Source organism: Corvus cornix, chromosome 14, assembly GCF_000738735.6.
Source record: "Corvus cornix cornix isolate S_Up_H32 chromosome 14, ASM73873v5, whole genome shotgun sequence".
In the NCBI taxonomy this organism is placed as follows: Eukaryota; Metazoa; Chordata; class Aves; order Passeriformes; family Corvidae; genus Corvus; species Corvus cornix.
The window spans coordinates 5,999,092-6,016,780 of record NC_046344.1 but is presented as its reverse complement, the minus strand read 5'-3'; the positions used below and the strand labels follow the sequence as shown (position 1 = coordinate 6,016,780).

The 17,689-nt window shown below is 48.2% G+C and overlaps 1 protein-coding gene across 3 annotated transcripts in view; it reads left to right on the top strand.

The window, feature by feature from the left end:
- Nucleotides 1–1,026: 1,026 nt before the first annotated feature.
- The window catches only part of RNF216 (ring finger protein 216), a 78,102-nt gene continuing 61,439 nt past the window's right edge, over nucleotides 1,027–17,689 (top strand). The window contains exons 1-5 of one of the 3 annotated variants that reach the window (XM_039560345.1): nucleotides 1,035–1,133; nucleotides 1,810–1,921; nucleotides 16,063–16,142; nucleotides 16,287–16,415; nucleotides 17,521–17,654. In XM_039560345.1, coding sequence (XP_039416279.1) covers nucleotides 16,349–16,415; nucleotides 17,521–17,654 — 201 coding nt within the window. In that variant the 5' untranslated portion in view covers nucleotides 1,035–1,133; nucleotides 1,810–1,921; nucleotides 16,063–16,142; nucleotides 16,287–16,348. Of the gene's footprint in view, nucleotides 1,134–1,809; nucleotides 1,922–16,062; nucleotides 16,143–16,286; nucleotides 16,416–17,520; nucleotides 17,655–17,689 lie in introns of all 3 variants that reach the window. The other 2 variants (XM_039560344.1, XM_039560346.1) reach the window with 2 other exon arrangements.

The following is a 17,689-nucleotide window of genomic DNA, read 5'->3' as shown; positions in this document are numbered from 1 at the left end:
GAGAAAGATTCACATGTTGATGAATTCTTGCTTTCCTGATTTTTTTTTTCCCTAATTACTGCTCTTTTGCAAGTGGAGAAGGACAGGAGCAAGTCAGAGGATGGTGCTCAGTGTTGGTGTGTGCTGCAGCAGTGCTTTCCCTCCCTGATGCTGGAAGCTGGGGTTTCTCTGGCCATAATTTGGTTTAAAAAAAAAAATTAAAAAAGGAAGGAGCACAAATAAATTGTTTTTTATTCTTTGAGTAATTTCACAATATGAACAAATGGCTGGGGAGCTGCTGTCACCAGCCCCTCGTGTCAGCCAGCAGCAGGGACTGAACAATTTCATTACTTGGAGCAGGAAATCGTGTCAGTCCTTCAGTGCCCTGTTAAATACTGGCACTGCTGTTTACTCTAATAACTACTTTTTGTGACGTTTCCCTGATTTCTGCTTTCATTTTGGTGCTGAGAGAGGAGGATCCCTGCGCCCTGCTCCGGTGGGTGGGCTATGCTGTAGAGGGGCTGCTCCAGGACTTGTCTACGACGTGAACCCCTCGAAAACACAATTTAAATTTTCCCATTTCTCTTAGGAAATCTTGCGGAGCTCAGTGAATCGGCTGCCTCCTTTTCTGGCAGCTTGGCAAGTCACTTAAATCCCTCAAGTTCAATTTTCTGCCATGACTGCAGGACGACCCCAGCTGCTTCCGAGAGCGAAACGCGGTGTCCTGGGGTCTCCCTGTCACTCACTTGACCTCCACGGGTACCCAGAGCTGTGGGGGACGGGAAGGGTCCCGTGCAGGGGTCCCGGCCCCTCCCATTCCTGAGCACCCCAAAAAGTTCTGCCCCCCCCCCCCAGCCCCCGCACCGCACGCACGTGCAGCCCCTGCCCCCGCCCCCCCTCAGGACCCGCCCCCTCCCCACGGGAACACCGCCCGCCCGGCAGGGGGCGTGGCGCGGCGCTGGCCGACCGCCCCCTCTCTCTATGGTAGGTTCTCCGGGCCGGGCCCGCCCGTCCCCCCGCGCCGCTCTGTCTCTCCCTTGCTGGCTCTCTATGGTGCGGGGCGGCGCGGTCACGTGGCGCGGGCCGGGCGGAAGCGGCGGGAGCGGCGGTTAAATGAAGCGGGGCCGGGGGGACCCCTCCGTCCCGCGGGGCCGGTGAGTGCCGGGGGGACCCCTCCGTCCCGCGGGGCCCGTGGGTGCCAGGGCAGCCCCGCCGCCAGACGGACAGAGGGGCCGCCCCGGGGAGTCCCTGGGCCTCGCTGGACCCCTCGCTGCGGGGTCGGGCTCTTCTCCCGGCTGGGGCCTGTCCTCAGGGACGGGTCGTTCTTCTCCTCTCCCCGCGTCCCCTCAGGGCCGGGTGTCCGTTCCGTCCGTTCCTCTCCCCCCGCGTCCCTTTATGGCTGGTCCTTCTCTCTCTTCCCGGCAGGGACGGGTCGTTCCCCCCCGCCCCCCCAGCGCTTCCCTTCAGGGACGGGTCCCCCGTGTCGTCGTTCCCGTGTCCGTCCCCCCTGTACCCCTCCACTTTGATTTAGGGCCGAGTCCTTCCTCCTCGCTTTCCCTCAGGATCTGGGACACCCCCTCCCCCTCCAGCTTCCCTCAGGACTGGGTTCTTTCCCTCCCCCATCCATCCCCTTAGGGCCGGTCCCTTCTCCCCCTCCCCGGGGTCAGGGGGTCCCTTCTCCTCCGTGTACCACCCCTGTGTCCCCCCGCACCCGGGGACAGGCGCTGCTCTCCGGGGGCTCCTTAATGCTGTTTGTAGGCGGGATAACCCTGCGCCGGAGCTGGTGGGGAGAGGAGGGTAAAAGATTGTTCTCTTCTGACCCCTGTTCAGTGTGGGAGCACTCGGTGCTGTTGGGACATCTCGACATTTCAGGCATCTGCTGTGGGAGCCGCTGCAGGAAAGAAACCCCAAACACAGCTGTCCTCGGAGCTGAGGGATCAGTGTAAGAGATACTCCCCTTCCTCCTCCTCTTTCCCTTCGCTATTGATCCGAGTGCCGGCTCCGCGTGGCAGACAGAGCACAGCCTGGAAGTGTTAATGTACACTGGGTTTATGTAATGGGTTTTTCTGCTTCTGGAGCTGACCTTGTTCCCCAGATGGTTGAAGGCAGGCCGGGATCCCACCGAAGTCTTCTGAGGCTGAAGAGCTGTGGGGAACTCCAGCGTGTGTGTGAAGAGATGAGTGTGAACTCGCCCGGGGCAGTGCTTTGGGCTGGGCAAAATGTAGATTGGCGTAAAGAGTTGCCATCACCTCCTGGGTCCCCTGTCTTTGCAGCTGTGCTGGCTGGAACCCTGGGTGGATAACGGCTGCTTGCACCTGCGAGTCCAGCCTGGGAGGTTTTTCCTTTCATCTCACCTGTGCTTTATGACCTGGAGCGTTGTCTTTGAGTGTCTTCCAATACCTTACTGTAGAGTCTTACTGCCAGATACTTAGAACAGTGGTTTTCCTACAAATAAGTTTAGTTGTTGAGGTTTCTGTTCAGTTTCTTACAGTTTGGTCATTGTCCTGAGACCTCTGATGCTTTGAAAGAGGAAAGCTGATGTTGCTGCTGTGCACTTTTATTTCCATCATCCAGGTATAATGCTGAGGGACTAAAGCTTGATGTCCATGTGCTTTTCAGAGCATTCCTTCTTGTGTTTCTTTCCCAGCTTCCTGCCTGCCCTGTGGAACAGCAGGCTCTTGCTTTGCTTCAGGCAGCAGTTCTGGAGGCAATCACTGAGTGCCTTGGTGGCTGAGAGGCACAGCCAGTCCTGGTCCTAAGACCTGTGGGCAGATTTCTGTTTCTTTATTCTGTTTCTGTGGAGGTTGGTTCCTCTTTCTTAACAATCTCTGCTCACCCACCTGATGCACTTTGGAGCTGTTTTCCAGTGGTAGCAGTGGAGGGAAAGGCAGGTGTCCCCCGTCAGGCATTTAGACTGGCCTTTGCTGCTTTCAGAGAGGATGGCATGAGGGTTTTTCCTCCAGCAGCATACTTGGAAGGTGAGGTAGGAAATCTGAGATCTATCATTCTGCAGACCCAAATCTTGAGCAGGTTCTGGTACATCCCTGAACAGGTACAGGGCTGTAGGAATGTGCAGCTCAAACCATGTAATAGAACCTATTTTCTTTAGGACTAGTAGGATTGCATGGGCAGTTTTTAATTCCAGGACTGTGGGATTTACAGCTTTAATATGTGCTTTTAATTTCTAGGATGAATGCTGTGCAAAAATTCTGCTGCCTTACATCAGGCCTTCTGCAACTGTAAACACGTTAATAGATTTCATGTGCTGGGTGTCTTCATGGTGTGACTGGATGTTAATAAACAATCATCTTGACAGGAGTTTGTGCCTGGAACACCAAGACTTGGGAAGGGACTCAGACAGATTTCCTGAAGATCTGTAGACATTCAGCCTGCTTGGAGGTGCTGCATTGTGGTAACAGGCTTTCTTCCATCTCTTTTTCTTGCTTCCTAGGATGTTTTCCTTCTGGTTGGCCTGCCTGCAGGCAGTCAGGGCAGGAATAGCAGCTCCTAGAATAGCACTTGGGGCAGGTGTTACTGGTGAGAAGGTACAGTCTGGGTTCCAGCAGGGGGCTGGTGGCCTGTTCCTGGGCTGGAGTTTCAGGAGCTGCCTCGGAAGTCGAAATTCCTGGGTAGCCCAGTGCTTTGTCTGCCTGAGAATGCAGTGGGCGTTCCTGCCGCCGGCGAGTCTTGTGCTTTGAAATTGGACACAAATCACTAAAAAGTCCTGTGGCAAAAATAGGTGGGGCAAACACACAATTCCTGTGGCGCAGCTGGAGAGAGACAGGAAGCATATCCCAGGGGCCAGGCGCTGATTAGCAACCCGGAGTAGCACAAACCCAAGTGCAAGTAATGTGGAGCCCTTCGGGTGTTGTTTTGTGCCTGCTGGAAGAAGCTCCCATTCATTAATTTGGAATGGGTGTCTTATTTGTATTTATATCTTTCTGAAGCCATTGCAAGTGGTTTACTGTGTCTGAGCACTGGCGGTGCTGGGGCTTGCCACTGGCTGCATTCTTTCTGGGACAGTCAGAGCTGCACCACTAATTCCTCTCACTGGAAGTTTGGGGTTGTTTTTTTTGGGTTTTTTTGCAGATGGATTTGATCTGGATATATTTTAAGATTCCCTTTAAATTACTGCATTTGGGCATCATTGTAACTACTTAAAAACGAGGCATTAATAGTCTCCAAAGCCTGTGTGTTTACTGAAGTGATGGTGGAGTTTCAAGCTGCTTCATGTAACTGGGATTACTCTCAGTAGGCTCTATCCCAGTGGGATAGGTGCCTTTTTAAATACAGCAGAAGGTGTGAAGCACACAGCTGCCTGGGGACAGCAGCTGTCTCCCAGTAGCAGCTCAGGAGATAAGGTTATTTGTGTACAGGCTGGGAGTTCCTGTGTTTGAAATGGAGCTGAATAAGGGGCTGGTCAAGATCAGTCCAGAGTGGTTTTGTTTTTAAGCAGGTTACTGCAAGTGGGAAATCAGGGAGGGGTAGGCAGAGAAAACAGGAAAAAGAGAGGGGGGGGAAAAAGCCACTTAGCAGCATCCTGGTGGCTTGAATGAGTTATCCTTGCCGAAGCACTGAGATGAGAGATAATAAGGAATGTCTCACTGAGCTGGGATAATCTCATTCTCAGCAGCCTTCGTGTCACTTTTATAGCATTTCAGGTTTATTTTGGACTGTCTCAGGAGTGATGTTTTTCCTCTGGGTCAGTGCTTAAGGGCTTGCAGTGGTTTCAAATTCGTAATGATCCTTGAGAAAGCTTAATTCCTGAGGATGGGAAATTATATTCCTTCTGAATGACACCTCTCTCCTAATTACCAGCTCCACTGTGGTTCCCTCCCTGTGTTCATGAGGGGAGCTGTCAGTGCCTGATTAAATGGGAAAAGCATTGGGCTTTAGGGAAAGATTTCAATGTGGGGCAGCTGCTACCCCAAGCCACGATGTCACCTCACAGTATTTCTGACCCAGGTCAGCAGGAGTTTAAATTAAATGTGTGGCTTTCTCGCTGGCTTTAGGGAGCCCCACTCCTGTGCTGATGCTGGTGGTGCCCAGCTACTCCCAGGGTGAGTCTTGGAGGCTGTGGTTGCCCCTTGTAATGAGAAGCAAAGTTAATGAGCTGAAATAAAACTGAGAGTGTGTGTGGGTGTCAGGGTGACCTGAAATGTTTTCAGCTGGCCTTGGAGGCCAAGCGTGGTGTTGCTCACCCTCAGCCTGCTCTCCCCTGCAAGGAGGACAAGCTACTGTTTGCATTATTCAGGGAAACATTTGGATGGGATCTGTAGAGGCATCACATGGTTCTGCTCTGCAGTACAAGGTGGTCAGGATCTGCGCTAGCTGGAATCTCTTTTTGGGGGAATATGAGGATGAAAAATGGCCTCAAGTAATACGTTTTGTCCAAAGCACTCCTTGCACAAGGCTCCTGTACTGCTTTATCCAGACTGACATGCTCTTACCAAGCTGTGGGCACTGCTCCTGCTGTTCCTTGGAGGAAGGCAGGCAGGGGTTGGCTTTTTGCAGCCCTTGCAAAAACAGAGTGAGGAACAGATTTACACTTCTGCTTCCAAATCCCATCCCAAAGACAGGATGCATTTTCGTGTGATGGAGGGGGAAAGAAAACCTCTCCCTGATGCTTCTTGCAGATCGTTTTTCCTTGAAGGCCAGTCTTGGAAGGAGGACTGGCCCATGTATCCCTGGCAAATACAAGCTCTGTTGGGCAAAGACATTTCAGGGGGATGGCAGAGGGAAGGGAGAGCAGTGCAGACAGCTGCCTGCAGCACAGCCATGGTGCTGCTGAGGACTTTCCTCCTCTCCCCGCTCTGCTGTCATGTGCTGAAATGCAATTTGAGGAGATGACAGCAGCAGCATAATGGGGAGGCAGGAAAAGCAGCTCTTTTTTTTTCCTTTCAGGAAACCAGCAGGGTAGGGTGTTTTCATACCTCCTGTGCTGCTGGGATTTCCAGCTACAGATGAGCAAGACCTGGGAGCAGTAACTTGGCTAATGTAAATAGTTCATGCCCTCTCTGTAGATTGTTAAAGCAGAATCCTTTTGTAGTGGAGCAGGCTTCATTGTGTGTCAGCTGGGAGGTGCCCTTGGATCTGCCAGGACTAGCACAGACCAGCTCACAACAGCTGGAACGCACCTCTGCCTTGGACACAGTGTCTGGAGAGTGCTCCTCAGCTCAATGTGTTTGTGTTTATTTAGCAGCTTGTGGCTGTTCTTACCGACCCTCCAGCCCAGGTGGTTAAATAATCTGTCTGATATTGCAACACCCAGGAAGAGGATTTCTGTTCCACTGTGAGGACTCACCCAGTGTTGGACACAAGTGTGTTGACTAAGGGTGGGCACAGGATTCACTGCCTGAAGCAGTCTGTCCGTAGCAACTGCTCTGGGTGCAGCCTGTGTAACCTCCTGGCTGTGGTGGTTTTTGTAGTCCTGTGTCTGCGAAATGTTTGTTTGCTGTGGGGTGAGATTAGTGGGTACCTAACAGTCTCATTAATTGCAGGACTGTGGACCTGGAGAATTAATGTGCAGCTCTTCTTTCCTTGCTTTTTAGTTCATAATTCATTCATTTGTGAACTTCAGTAGTCTCAGAAGGGACTCATGCTGGATGTGGAGCATCTCTAAATCCAGCCACAACTGAATTTCACTGTTTTCTGTTCTGATACAGTGGTACTTACCTCAAATGCAGCCTCTTTGCTTTTCTGCTGTTTTAACATACTCAAACTCCACAGTGGCCACTGCCACGTGACATGGATGAAGTCAGGCTGGACAACTGTCATGAGCCTGGAAGGCTGCCCTGGATTTTCACTGCTGAGAGTTTGCTGGGCTGGAATTGGCCACAAGGCTACACGTGGCTGTAAACAAAACTAAACCCAGTTTTACAAAGGGTGTTGCAGGCTGGCTGGAAAACCTTTTGGTAACTGGTCATCTGCAGTGCTGGAGCAGTAAGGATGTCATTGCAGTTCTTCCATGACAGTGCTTCTCCTGCAGCAGTTGTTGGGTGCAAGAGGCAGCTTATTTTTCACTCTTTCCAGCAGAAATCGGTGCAGAGCATGGACTTGCTGCTCAGGTGTTGCGCCTGCCTTACAAGGTTTCTGTTGGTATTTTACTCTCAGTAGGTAAAGCCATTTAAGGCTTATCACTGTGAGCTTGGCCTGTTGGCCCAGTCTGGCTCTAAACTGACTCTTGTATATATTAAACTCTTAATTGATTGTGTAAAAGCATCTCTCAAAGGCAGTGCCTGATCTTGGACTAGAAGCACGTGTAGTTTGAGTATTAGTCAGGTATCAGCTGTGCCTGCATAGTGTCAACTTAGGCTGCAATTCAAGATCTTCCTCCTTCTTGGAGTTTATTTTACCGCCTTAATTCTGTTCTCCCAATTCCACCATGGAAGTGGCTATCTGGAGGGTATCTGACTGAATCCTATAAAAACATTTTCCAGGGCATTTCCTTTCAAAGCTGTAAGAAATGCTGGAGGAGCTCAGTGTGAGAAGAGGAAGCAAGCTGTGGTATGGGAACATGACCATCCTTACCAGGTATTGCAGTGAAACCCTTCTGAACATGAAGCCACAGCTCCTGGCCACTGACCTTTGGAATTGTGGCAAGTGCATATGCTTAATGTGACCCTAAAAAAGGGCATGGCTGTTGTAACCAGAATATGGGACCTGTGAAGTCATTCTTTTTGGAAGTCACGCACTCTGGGATGTTTGACTCCTGGAAGGGCTGGTGGCAGGCATTTAAGTCAATAGTTCTGAAAGTGCTGTGCAGGTTGACAGAGACCTTCTTTTTTGCCAAGGTGGGCTGCTGCACCTTGTGGGCCCCCTCAAGGTCAAGTCTCAGCTTTTGTGTTGTCAGCAGCTTTGTGAATGAGGTGAGGTGTGCTGTGCTTGAAAGCAATGTTTCTTGTGATAAGTTCAAGTCACATTTAAAATAAAAGACAAAAATACCCCCTTTCCTTCCACATTTTTTCCTGGTGGTGCATTATGCTTGTAATTTTTTCTGGAACCCAGCTTCCCAAGTGCAGCTTAGGTGTTTTCCAGAGTCAGTCTGATGGGCAGCTGCTCAACATCCAGGATGCCATCAGAGCCTATCAGTTCCTTCTGATTTTCAAGTCCTCTGGCTGCTACTAACTAACTGACTTTCTGATTTGCAGCCCTTCTAGTTTTGGTTTAATTATCCCTCACTGCTCCTTTTCACAGCAGGTTGCTGGTTGTGTGCAGCCTGGTTCTCCCTGCTGTCAGTGCCCCTGCAAACAGGGCTGTGAGCTGAGCAGGCTGCAGGTTGCTCATCAGTGTGAATGTCAGTGCCATAGCCTGTCCCAGCAACCTTAAATCCCTTATTTCTGTTTCCTCTCCAGTGAAAACAGTGCTAAGATGGGAACCTGAATGCTCCTGAAAACGTGCATCAAACTTGTTAGATAACTACTTAAAAGGTTGCACTTGGATTTCTTTGTTCTGTTAAGCTTTTTAAAGTGGCATTCAGGATCCCTTAAAAAAGAAAAGAAAAAAGGTAGGAAAACTACTAAGGATTTGGAGAGGAAATGCTCTGTCGTTTCTCCTGGAGGGATCTATAAAGTACAAGTACCAGAGGAGCACTCTGCTGTATATCCTGGGGCACACAGGGCATTTCTCCTGCTCTTTTCCACGTGGCTGCTGGCTTTATGGAAAAGAGAAGGCAGCTGCAATTAATGCTGTGTGGAGCTGTGGCAGGTATGTGCAGCACCTGGGGGTTTGTGGAGCCTCACTCTTTAAACCCACTGGTGTCTGAATCTTGGTGCTGTTCAGAGCAGCCCCTGGCCTTACCTGGAAGGGAAAGGACATGTGAGTTCAGGGAAAAGAAAGTAGAAGTCAAACTCACTCCGGAAGCAACAGAGCTGCAAATCACGTGGTTTCACATGCTCTTCCATTCATCCCCACCCTTATAGCACAAAATCAGAACAAATCACTTCTTTTAAATGATGGTTGGGGAGATAGGCTGTGAGCAGAGCAAGGCTGGGTTTATGTGTAGGTCTCTAGCCAAGCATTGAGCTGCTGGTGTCTGAATTGTTGCATCAACGTGAAATGCCAAGCTGGCACCTGTGTTTGTGATGTGGGAGGGAGGTTTTGGATTTAAGGGATTACACTGGATGATCTTGCACATGCCAGAAGTCTGAGGCAGGCAGAGTACTGCCCTTTACAGGAACTAAGTTCAGGGTTGGCTCTTCTTCCCTCAAAGCCTTCATTTTCACTTCACTCTTAAAATGAGCTGCTCAAGGTAACGGCATTAACTCTCCTTTCCAACTAGAAGTTGTAGATTGAGATTTTTTTTTTCAGGACTTAGTTGGATGGGGGGGTGGGAAATCACAGATCCAAAGCTTTCTACCTCTCACCTCTTGTGCAGACAGTGGATTTTTGCATGCATCAAAACGAGGAGTCTCGTGCTGGTCAGAGAGGTGGGATGATACGGAGCCTTGTTATTTGGCAAAGGGACTGATGGGGGTTGTGGGAAGACACTGAAGTGTCCAGCAGTTGACCTTGATGCCAGTCACCAGGGAATAGCTCAAAGGAATGAAAAACTTTCTTTGAGTTGCCCAGTTTTGGAAAATGAATGCAGCTTCAAAACAGCTTACATTTTAGAGCTTACAGTCTTACATTTTAGAGAGTAGCTCACAGAGCAGATATTTTGCTAGGGAAATGCAAATGCTTTGTGGGTTTGGGGTAGAAAACTGGTGCCAATGTATGTGGCCAGCTGTTAGGTGAATTAGGTAAAATGGGGCACATTTTTCCTCTTGTACTTTCTGTTTCAGATAAAAATTGTGATTGGGTACTTCAAACAGTTATGATTAATAATTATGATACTGTGGCCTTGATGGAATGAACTGCAAATAAGGTTGATCAGAAGTCTTGTAATGTACAGACAGCCAAGATATTTCCTGTAAAGTCCTGAGTGGACTTAGAAAATGGGGAAAAAATCTAGCTGGGGATTTGAAGCCAAGTAATCCCTAAATATCTGCTCTCTTAATTGCTCCTGAGTAAGCAATTTTCATTAGCCTGGAGCAGTGACAGAGAGATGTAGCCTGTCCTGTGTTAATCTGCAGCCTCTCTTTTTGGAGCATCTCCTGATGTGCTCTTGGTCACACTCCTGACTCTGCAGTTACCAGTGCTGAGCCTGGGAGGAAAGGACATCATTCCCTTCGGTGCTCTTCTCCTTGGGTAAGAGAGGGTGAGGAACAGGGAACTTTTGGGAGGTAACTGGAAGCTGTGATTGCTGCCAGATTCATTCCTCTTTTCCATCCTTATTCATGTCCTGCCCTGGAGCTGCTGGAGCCGGTTGCAGGCTGGTGTGGTTTTGGAAATAGTGGCTTCTCTGGTGGGATACTTTTGGAACTGTGTGTGTTGGGTGTCTTATCTGTCAGGGGAGGTGAACATTCAGGTTGGATTTACTTGCCACAAAACAGTTCTTGTGTTATATTGTCTTATGTTTTGGTGTGGTGAAACCAGTTCTGTGGCTTTCTGCCCCAGAAATGTTACCTGGCTCTTTATTGTTCGCTTCAGCTTCTGTTCCTTGATTTTTCTCAGATCTCAGGAATCCTGTCTTCCCCTTCTCAGAGAGTGTACATGTTTAAAATAATTTGGTAAACCAAGCCAGCTGCTAATGTGGGAAACACTTCAAGAATACTTTATAACTCATCAGCCGTTTCTGTTATTAAATTATCTTCTGGTTTGCTGTTTCTCTTCAGCACATGCTACGGGTCCAAAAATTGGTGGCAGAGCTGTGTGGATGCTCTTGTCATAAGTCTACTCCAGGTCTGTGCTCCTGAGAGGAGCTTTTGGCCAAACCTGTAATGCTGTCCCTGCCCGGCTCTGTGGGGTCCTGCGTGCCCCCACAGACGCACGGGTGGGTTCAGTGTTACAGTCGGTAGCAAAGAGTCGAGAAGGGCATTTGTGTGTGTTCTGCCAGGAGCATTTATTGTTGCTGCACTGTCGAAGGTTGCAGAGGCAAATACCAACATGACCCCGAAGCTAACAGTTCTATCCGGGGGCAGGGAAAAGGCAGGACCAGGGAACGGGGACCAATGGAGAAGCTCTGGGGGAGTGACTAGGGGGTAGAGGCTGACAGCCAACCCGGGAATCCAAACTGGGATAGATTAACATAACAGAACACTGCCTCCTGGGAGAAGCGTTTTTGGTCACCCTAGCATGAAGTGGTTCTTGTGGTACAAGGGAATTGTCTTACTGAAAACTCTCTGTCCCTTGTAATGTATGTTCATCAGCCACCACAAACCTGTAGCAGGTTGTGCTGCTGGAAACCAGGTGGTCTTTTCTGAGAGCCACAGCCCACACACTCCTGCCTTCAGAGGCCAGGGTAAAGCTTTTGGGCTGGAATCAATGTTTTTTTCCACTTTTCCCAGGCTTGGAACTGTGCAAACCTGCTGGCAGGAGCCCTGCTGCAGCCGCACGTGTTGACCTCTGGCTCTGTCCCTTTGCAGGGTGTGAGGCAGTGGCAGTAGCTGCCTTGTGCATAGCAAATAGGATTTGTTTGTGTCCAGCAGTTCTTGTTGGGCTTATGATCAGGGGATTTCTAATTTTCAGTTGGGATGATGCTGCTTAACACGATCAACCACTGCTAAACTCCTCCTGCTTTTGCTCAGTGCCTGTTACAAGGAGCAGCCCCCAGCAAATCATGAACCCTTTGAAATGTTTCAGTGAAATGCTTGACAGTAAGTCAGTCTGGTTTATTTCCTTTCTGCTATGCTTTTAAAATTTTTTTTAAGGACTGAATTTTTAGCTTTTCATTTTGCTGGTTGTCACAAGCCCTGCATTATTTAAGTAGCTTGTTTTAGGAGCTTGAAATGAGCCAGAAATTCACCTTGCTCGCAGGCTACCAGCAGACACGTTTGCTGCCCGCAGGCACAAAGTGGGAGTTGATGCTCTTCTGTCAGTGTAGGTGAGCAACAGTGGTGTTCTGTGTGGGGGAGAGGCTAAAACACAGTGATTTGATGTTGCTGACGTTTCTTTCAAGTTGCTCTTTTTTTTTATCCCTCCCCCCTGTTCATTTGGGATCTCAGTTCCTACCTCCCCTGCTTTCTGTCTAGTCCTGTTGCCTTGAGCTGGAGCCAGACAAGAGCACTTTGAGTCTAGTCCCATCTTGAGTATGTGGGAGTTCAAGATTTCAAATGCTGTAAGTGAGGGGGGAAAATACATTACACTGTGCTGAGAAGGGGGGGGGTCTTCCCTTGACTGTCAGTTTAAATTCCAGCACCATCTGAAGATGCTCATCACAGCACAAATATGGGGTGGAGGGAGCAGATTTGAGTTCTGTGCCAGTTACTGCAGTCCAGAAACGCCTTCATGTATCAGGAAATTAAATATATGCACAGCACCAATGGTGGCTATTTTTAGGTTAAGCTAAAAATATGTCATGTGGTGTTTGAAAGGATTTTGAATGGGTTTTGGAAATCCTTGTGTAAGCATTCTGTGTGCTCCTGAGACCTGCTTCACCTTGTAGCAGCTGATCCCTTACCTCATAGTAGTGGTTGGAAGCAATGGTATTGTGGATGATATTTTTGCATGTTTGAGGAGCTTGTCCGGGAAGTCCCTGTGACCTCAGCTGTCAGTCTGAGGTCTTGTCAGTTCAGAGAACTGTTAAACCCAAGTCCCTGATGGACTCTGGTTTTCCTGGTAGCAGATCTGTTAATGGCTGCTTCTCCTCTCAATTTGCTGTAGGAAAAACCATGATGGGGAGGATTTTGTTGTCTGCACAATGAAACAACGTGGGTGTGCAGTATCAGAGGGTGGTTGGGCACTGCCCAGGCTCCCCTGGGAATGATCACGGCCCCAAAGCTGCCAGAGCTCCAGGAGCATTTGGACAATGCTCTCAGGCACAGGGTGGGATTGTTGGGACGTCCTGTGCAGGGCCAGGAGTTGGACTCTGATCCTTGTGGGTCCCTTCCAACTCAGGATATTCTGTGACTGAGTTATGAGTATATGGAGTAATATAGAGGTGAAATTGGGTGGGACCACATCCTACAGCATGGTGGGTCTTCACTGCACAGTCAGTGGGTGTCTTAGAAGTCATGATGAGAATTTTGTGTCACCTGGCTACTGTTATAGGGATTCAAGTCCCAAATCCAGCTTGATGTGTTGCAGTGCAGGTGGGAGCCTTTTAAGAAAAGAAGAAAAACTAAAAAGCTTGCAAAACGTTCATCTGACTGCTTTGCTATTCAAACAGCTCTAGTTTCCTATCCTTGGCTGTATTGTGGAAGAGCTGATGGGCATGTTAGAGCTTGCTTGTAGGTAGCTTTATTCTTTGCCTGTAGATAGGCACTGAAATCACTAAGGTAGTGTGGAATAACTTCTTTCCATCTGTCTTCCTTGCTTTTTTATTGTTGTTTATGTAGGGCAAGACCCCAGGGTGGCTTTGATCTTGTTACTTCACATTCTTGGCAGCCTGGTGCTATAAACATGAATAAATGTCTTATTCATGCCACTAGATGGAACTGGCCCATGCTTATGGATATTTGTTTAAACTTCAGCTCTGTATTGAGTATTGACAAAATGAATTGCTAGCTCTTGGTGGAAGCTTGGCTTTTACCCTCAAAGCAGGGCTTTATTAAGCTGCTTGGGGTTTTTATTCAGTCTGTTTTGAAGTAGGAGGAATTGCCAGTTCTTTCCAGGCTTGGGTTTTTTTGTTGTTGCCTTGACTGTGTATTACAGTTAATACTATTTATTATATTCTTGCTTTTAAAACACTGAGTCTTTTGGTGATGTGTGCACACTTTCTTGTATGGAAGTGCAGACAGTTTTTCTATCCCAAATTTAATTTCAGGTTATTCCCTGTACCTCCTTCTCACTCCTGAATGTTGAAGCATGCATACAGAAACCAGAGTGGCCCCTAGAAAATACCACCTTATTCTTGTGGCTTATCCATCATTCTTGGATGTGAACAGCTGGGATTTAACCAGCATTGGACAAAGCACCATTTGAGCTATTTGGGAGAAGATTTTTTTTTTTGGTGGCTGTGCTGAGCATTTGCAGTGTCACCCCACCCTCATATAGCCAGCCCTGCTAATGCACCACGGGTCCCTGGAGGGGAGAAATATCCAACCACTCAGCTTTGCTTGGAGCAGATCTGAGCAGACACCTGTCCAGCCCCTGTCTGCACCACTTGATGCTGCAAGGGCTGATTTGTGGCTTTCACAAATGTCCTTGTTCCTCCCCCGCCAGTCTCAGAGCGATCCTTTGCCGTGTTTGTTCAGTGACCTTGCCCACGGTGGGCCTATCCCTGCTTCTGTTTCTCCACCTTTTAAATGGCAAGAAGTGTGAATTGATTTTATTTGCTAAAGGAGTCAGACAGCTAAGGATGGAAAAGTGCTATGCAGGACTAGGTGATTGCTATTCATGAGTACCAGGGAAAATACAACTGTAATAATGTGGATGTGACCTTTTAAAAAGGCCAGGGTTTGCACCACAAGCTTGCACTTACAGTGACCCAACTCCTGAGCTGCAGCTCCAGCACCTGCCTGGGATGCTGGAACAGCACTTTCATGCCATTCTGGCAAATAAAGAAAGATTTATTTCTCCTTATAAGGTAGAAAATGAAGAACATAGTGGAAACACCCCCAAAATCTTACTTTTCAGGTGTTTTCAAAGTACCAGTATGCCCATGAGAATCTCGGAGCTGCTTACTGGAAATAGGATGTGCTACTGAGGTATCAGGGCTCAAATACAGGCATAGTTGCATATTTGTGGTAATGCTAGTTAGAAGAGGCCTCTTGCTGTTCCCTCACCCAATTTCCCAGTCAAATTTGGACCATCAGCAGTGCAGGGACCAGGTGAGTGTGGCTGTTTGTAGCCAAACCTTGAAATCTTTGTGCTGGAGGTTCCTTCTGAAGAAGGTTCCTTCAGGCACTGAGCCCATGCTGCTAGGCTTTTTAAAGTGCTAAATGATACATTTAAAATATTATTATTGTATCTTGTACATCTGAACTGATTTCTTCATTTTACTGTCCTAGCTGCAAATCCTGTTCCCTGCAGAGGAGTTTAAGTAGAATTACTGAGGGGGAATTTATACTGCTCGTGTACTAGCAAACAGGATTTTATAGCAGACCCACCATTTTCTTCCAACTACTGCATCAGTAAATATTTAATAGTACAGATTCCTCTGTGCCGTGATAAGGAGAGTGGTAAGAGTACTTTCCAATGAGAAAACCTCCTTTCTCCTTCCAGTGATCAAATTCTGCTTGGAGTTCCTGTATGTGTTCAGCCTCTCTGTTATAGTGGGAATTGAGAGCTATAAGCTGACAGAGCATAAAATGGAAACCTCCTGTTTAGTTTGCAGTGATTCCTCTGGCCCCCTAATCCTGTTTGGGAGCCTCTGGCCGATTAATTGTGCCTCTCTGAGAACAGGTGGGGGTAGCAAAGTTTAGTTCCAAAAAGCCCAGTCCTGTGAAGGCACCTGATTCCTGTCATGCTCTCCTTTTGCTGTGAGAGCAGATGGTGTTTCCTGGAATTTGTACCAAACCCTCGCTGTAAATCAAGGAAATCTCTTCTTTAAAATAGCAGATGGTGGTAAGGAAGTGCTCTCTGGAATGTGACTCGTTCCTGTGCTGGTTCACAGAGCAGGCACAAAGCACACACTGACACTGCCCTGCCTGGGGTGCAGCTTCCTTCTGACATGCCAATAACGTGGGGGTTGTGCAAGTGAGCTTGGAGCATCTCTGGTGGCTCTGAAGTTGTGCCTCAGCTTGGCAGCATGCAGGGAATTCAGGCTGGGGTGGTGGTATCCCTGTTGGCTGTTCCCCTCAGGGCTGTGTGTGACTTCCCTGGCATTAAGTGCAACAGGGGTGGTTGTAGTGACATCATCTGGGGTGTGTGAGATGCAGGCTGATGTGGGGATGCCCTGGGACAGCGCAGGCAAGGGGATTTTGCCCTTCTCACCACCTGATGGTGGCAGAGACACCACTGTGTGCGTTGGTGCATTGGATTTTGGTTGGAAACAAGAGAAGATCCACCTATTGGGAGGGTTTGAGTCCTGCTTGGATAGAATTGCATCTCTCTTCCTTTTCTGTGGTTGCATAGCTGTAAGAATTCTCATGTCTCCTCCAGAGATTTCTCAGGCCTGATTGCACTCTTCAGTCGACTGCCGTAACTTTTGGAACACAAGATAACAACATATCTCCTTTCAGGTACTGAGACAGGTGTACAGAAAAATACTGTGGAGAGACTGCTGGGAGAGCCAGGAGAACCCCTAGCAGCTAAGTCTTGGGAAAACCCCTTTAGGGTGAATCTGAGTTTGCCTGACTCCCTCGTGGTTTTATTTTATCTTCCAGTTCCTCATGTGAGCCTGACTGCCATGCTGGGGCATTGACACTCTGGGGTGCAGCTGTTTAAAATGGCAGAGAGAGGTGGGAATGAAGAAGTGATTAACTTGAACAGCTTCAGCAATCACAGAGGGAAGGGTGAGTACTGATTTGTGCCTGTTTCCAAAACACTCTTGTGAAACTCCTCCTGAGCAGCAGGATTCACAGAACTTCTAGGGAGCTGCTGGAGGTCTGTTCTGTCATGTCACACACTGCTCTGTTACACTAACTTAGCCACCTACAGAAACTCTTACATGTTATGCAGGCATGCAAAATATTTGGCTCTTGTCTTTCTCATGTTGTACTGCCTCAAGGGAGATTGCTGACTTCTTAGGAACACTGTGTAGAGGTGTTTCAGCAGATCCAAGGAGGATCCATCCTTCTGAGGACCCCATAGTAGAGAGGCTGCCCCTAAATTCGTGCCCTCATAGGGCTGCATGCATTGGCACCCATTCACTCACTCAACAGTGGCATTCAAAGTGATGCTTTCTCTCTATGCCTGAAAGGTGATAAATGAACACTCATGCTAAAAAATAAGCTGAAACATGTCTAATTTTAGGGAAAGCATAGTTGTATGTTCTCTGTGCAGTACAGAAACCCTCTGTTCCTGCCTCGAATATCTCTCCTGTGTTCCAGCAGCTGTGTTGACTAGCATCTATATTTTATTCTTGACAAACCTTGAGGCACAAGGTTGTCATCTAATAGCCACAGGCCTTATCTCGGCCCTGCATAAGGTAGTCCTGCAAAGTCCCACTCTTTCAGAAGAGGATGAGTTGCACAGAGACTCTTATCTCTCTGCTAGAATGCCCTGCACATTGACAAAGAAAATGTAATGTCCCTGAGATACTGAAAGTCCAGGATTTCTCTGGAGAAGTATTCCCTACATGCCTTGTTTGTAATAACTTTTGCAGCAGCTTGACTGTGCTGGAGTTCAGGGTAGAAGATTCTTTGTGAGTGTCAGTGGCTGTCCCTGCAGTGCTGTTGTGATGAGCTGAAGCTGTGCAGGTGTTTTGGTGGAGGCTTAGGGACACAGGAGTGGCTGTAACAATGCCTTGCAGAAGAACTGGTGACCTCTGAATGCTTCTTCCTGCAGTGCAAATGGGAAAATTGCTTTCTCAGATGTTTCAGTGCTATATGTGCCCTGTAATTCCAGTTGTTTACCTTGAGCCAGCAGCTAACTTTAACTTTACTCACTGTTCTGCAGACTGGATAAACCACAGGGATGAAAGTCTTATCATGATATCGGATTCCTCAGATGAAGAATTGCCTTTGTTGCTGGAAATGCCAGAAAAGCAGCAGACTGAGGAAGATGATGATGATGTAGTCATCTTAGCGGAGGTAGGTTTTCATTCTTGTAGCTGCAGTGCTTTATT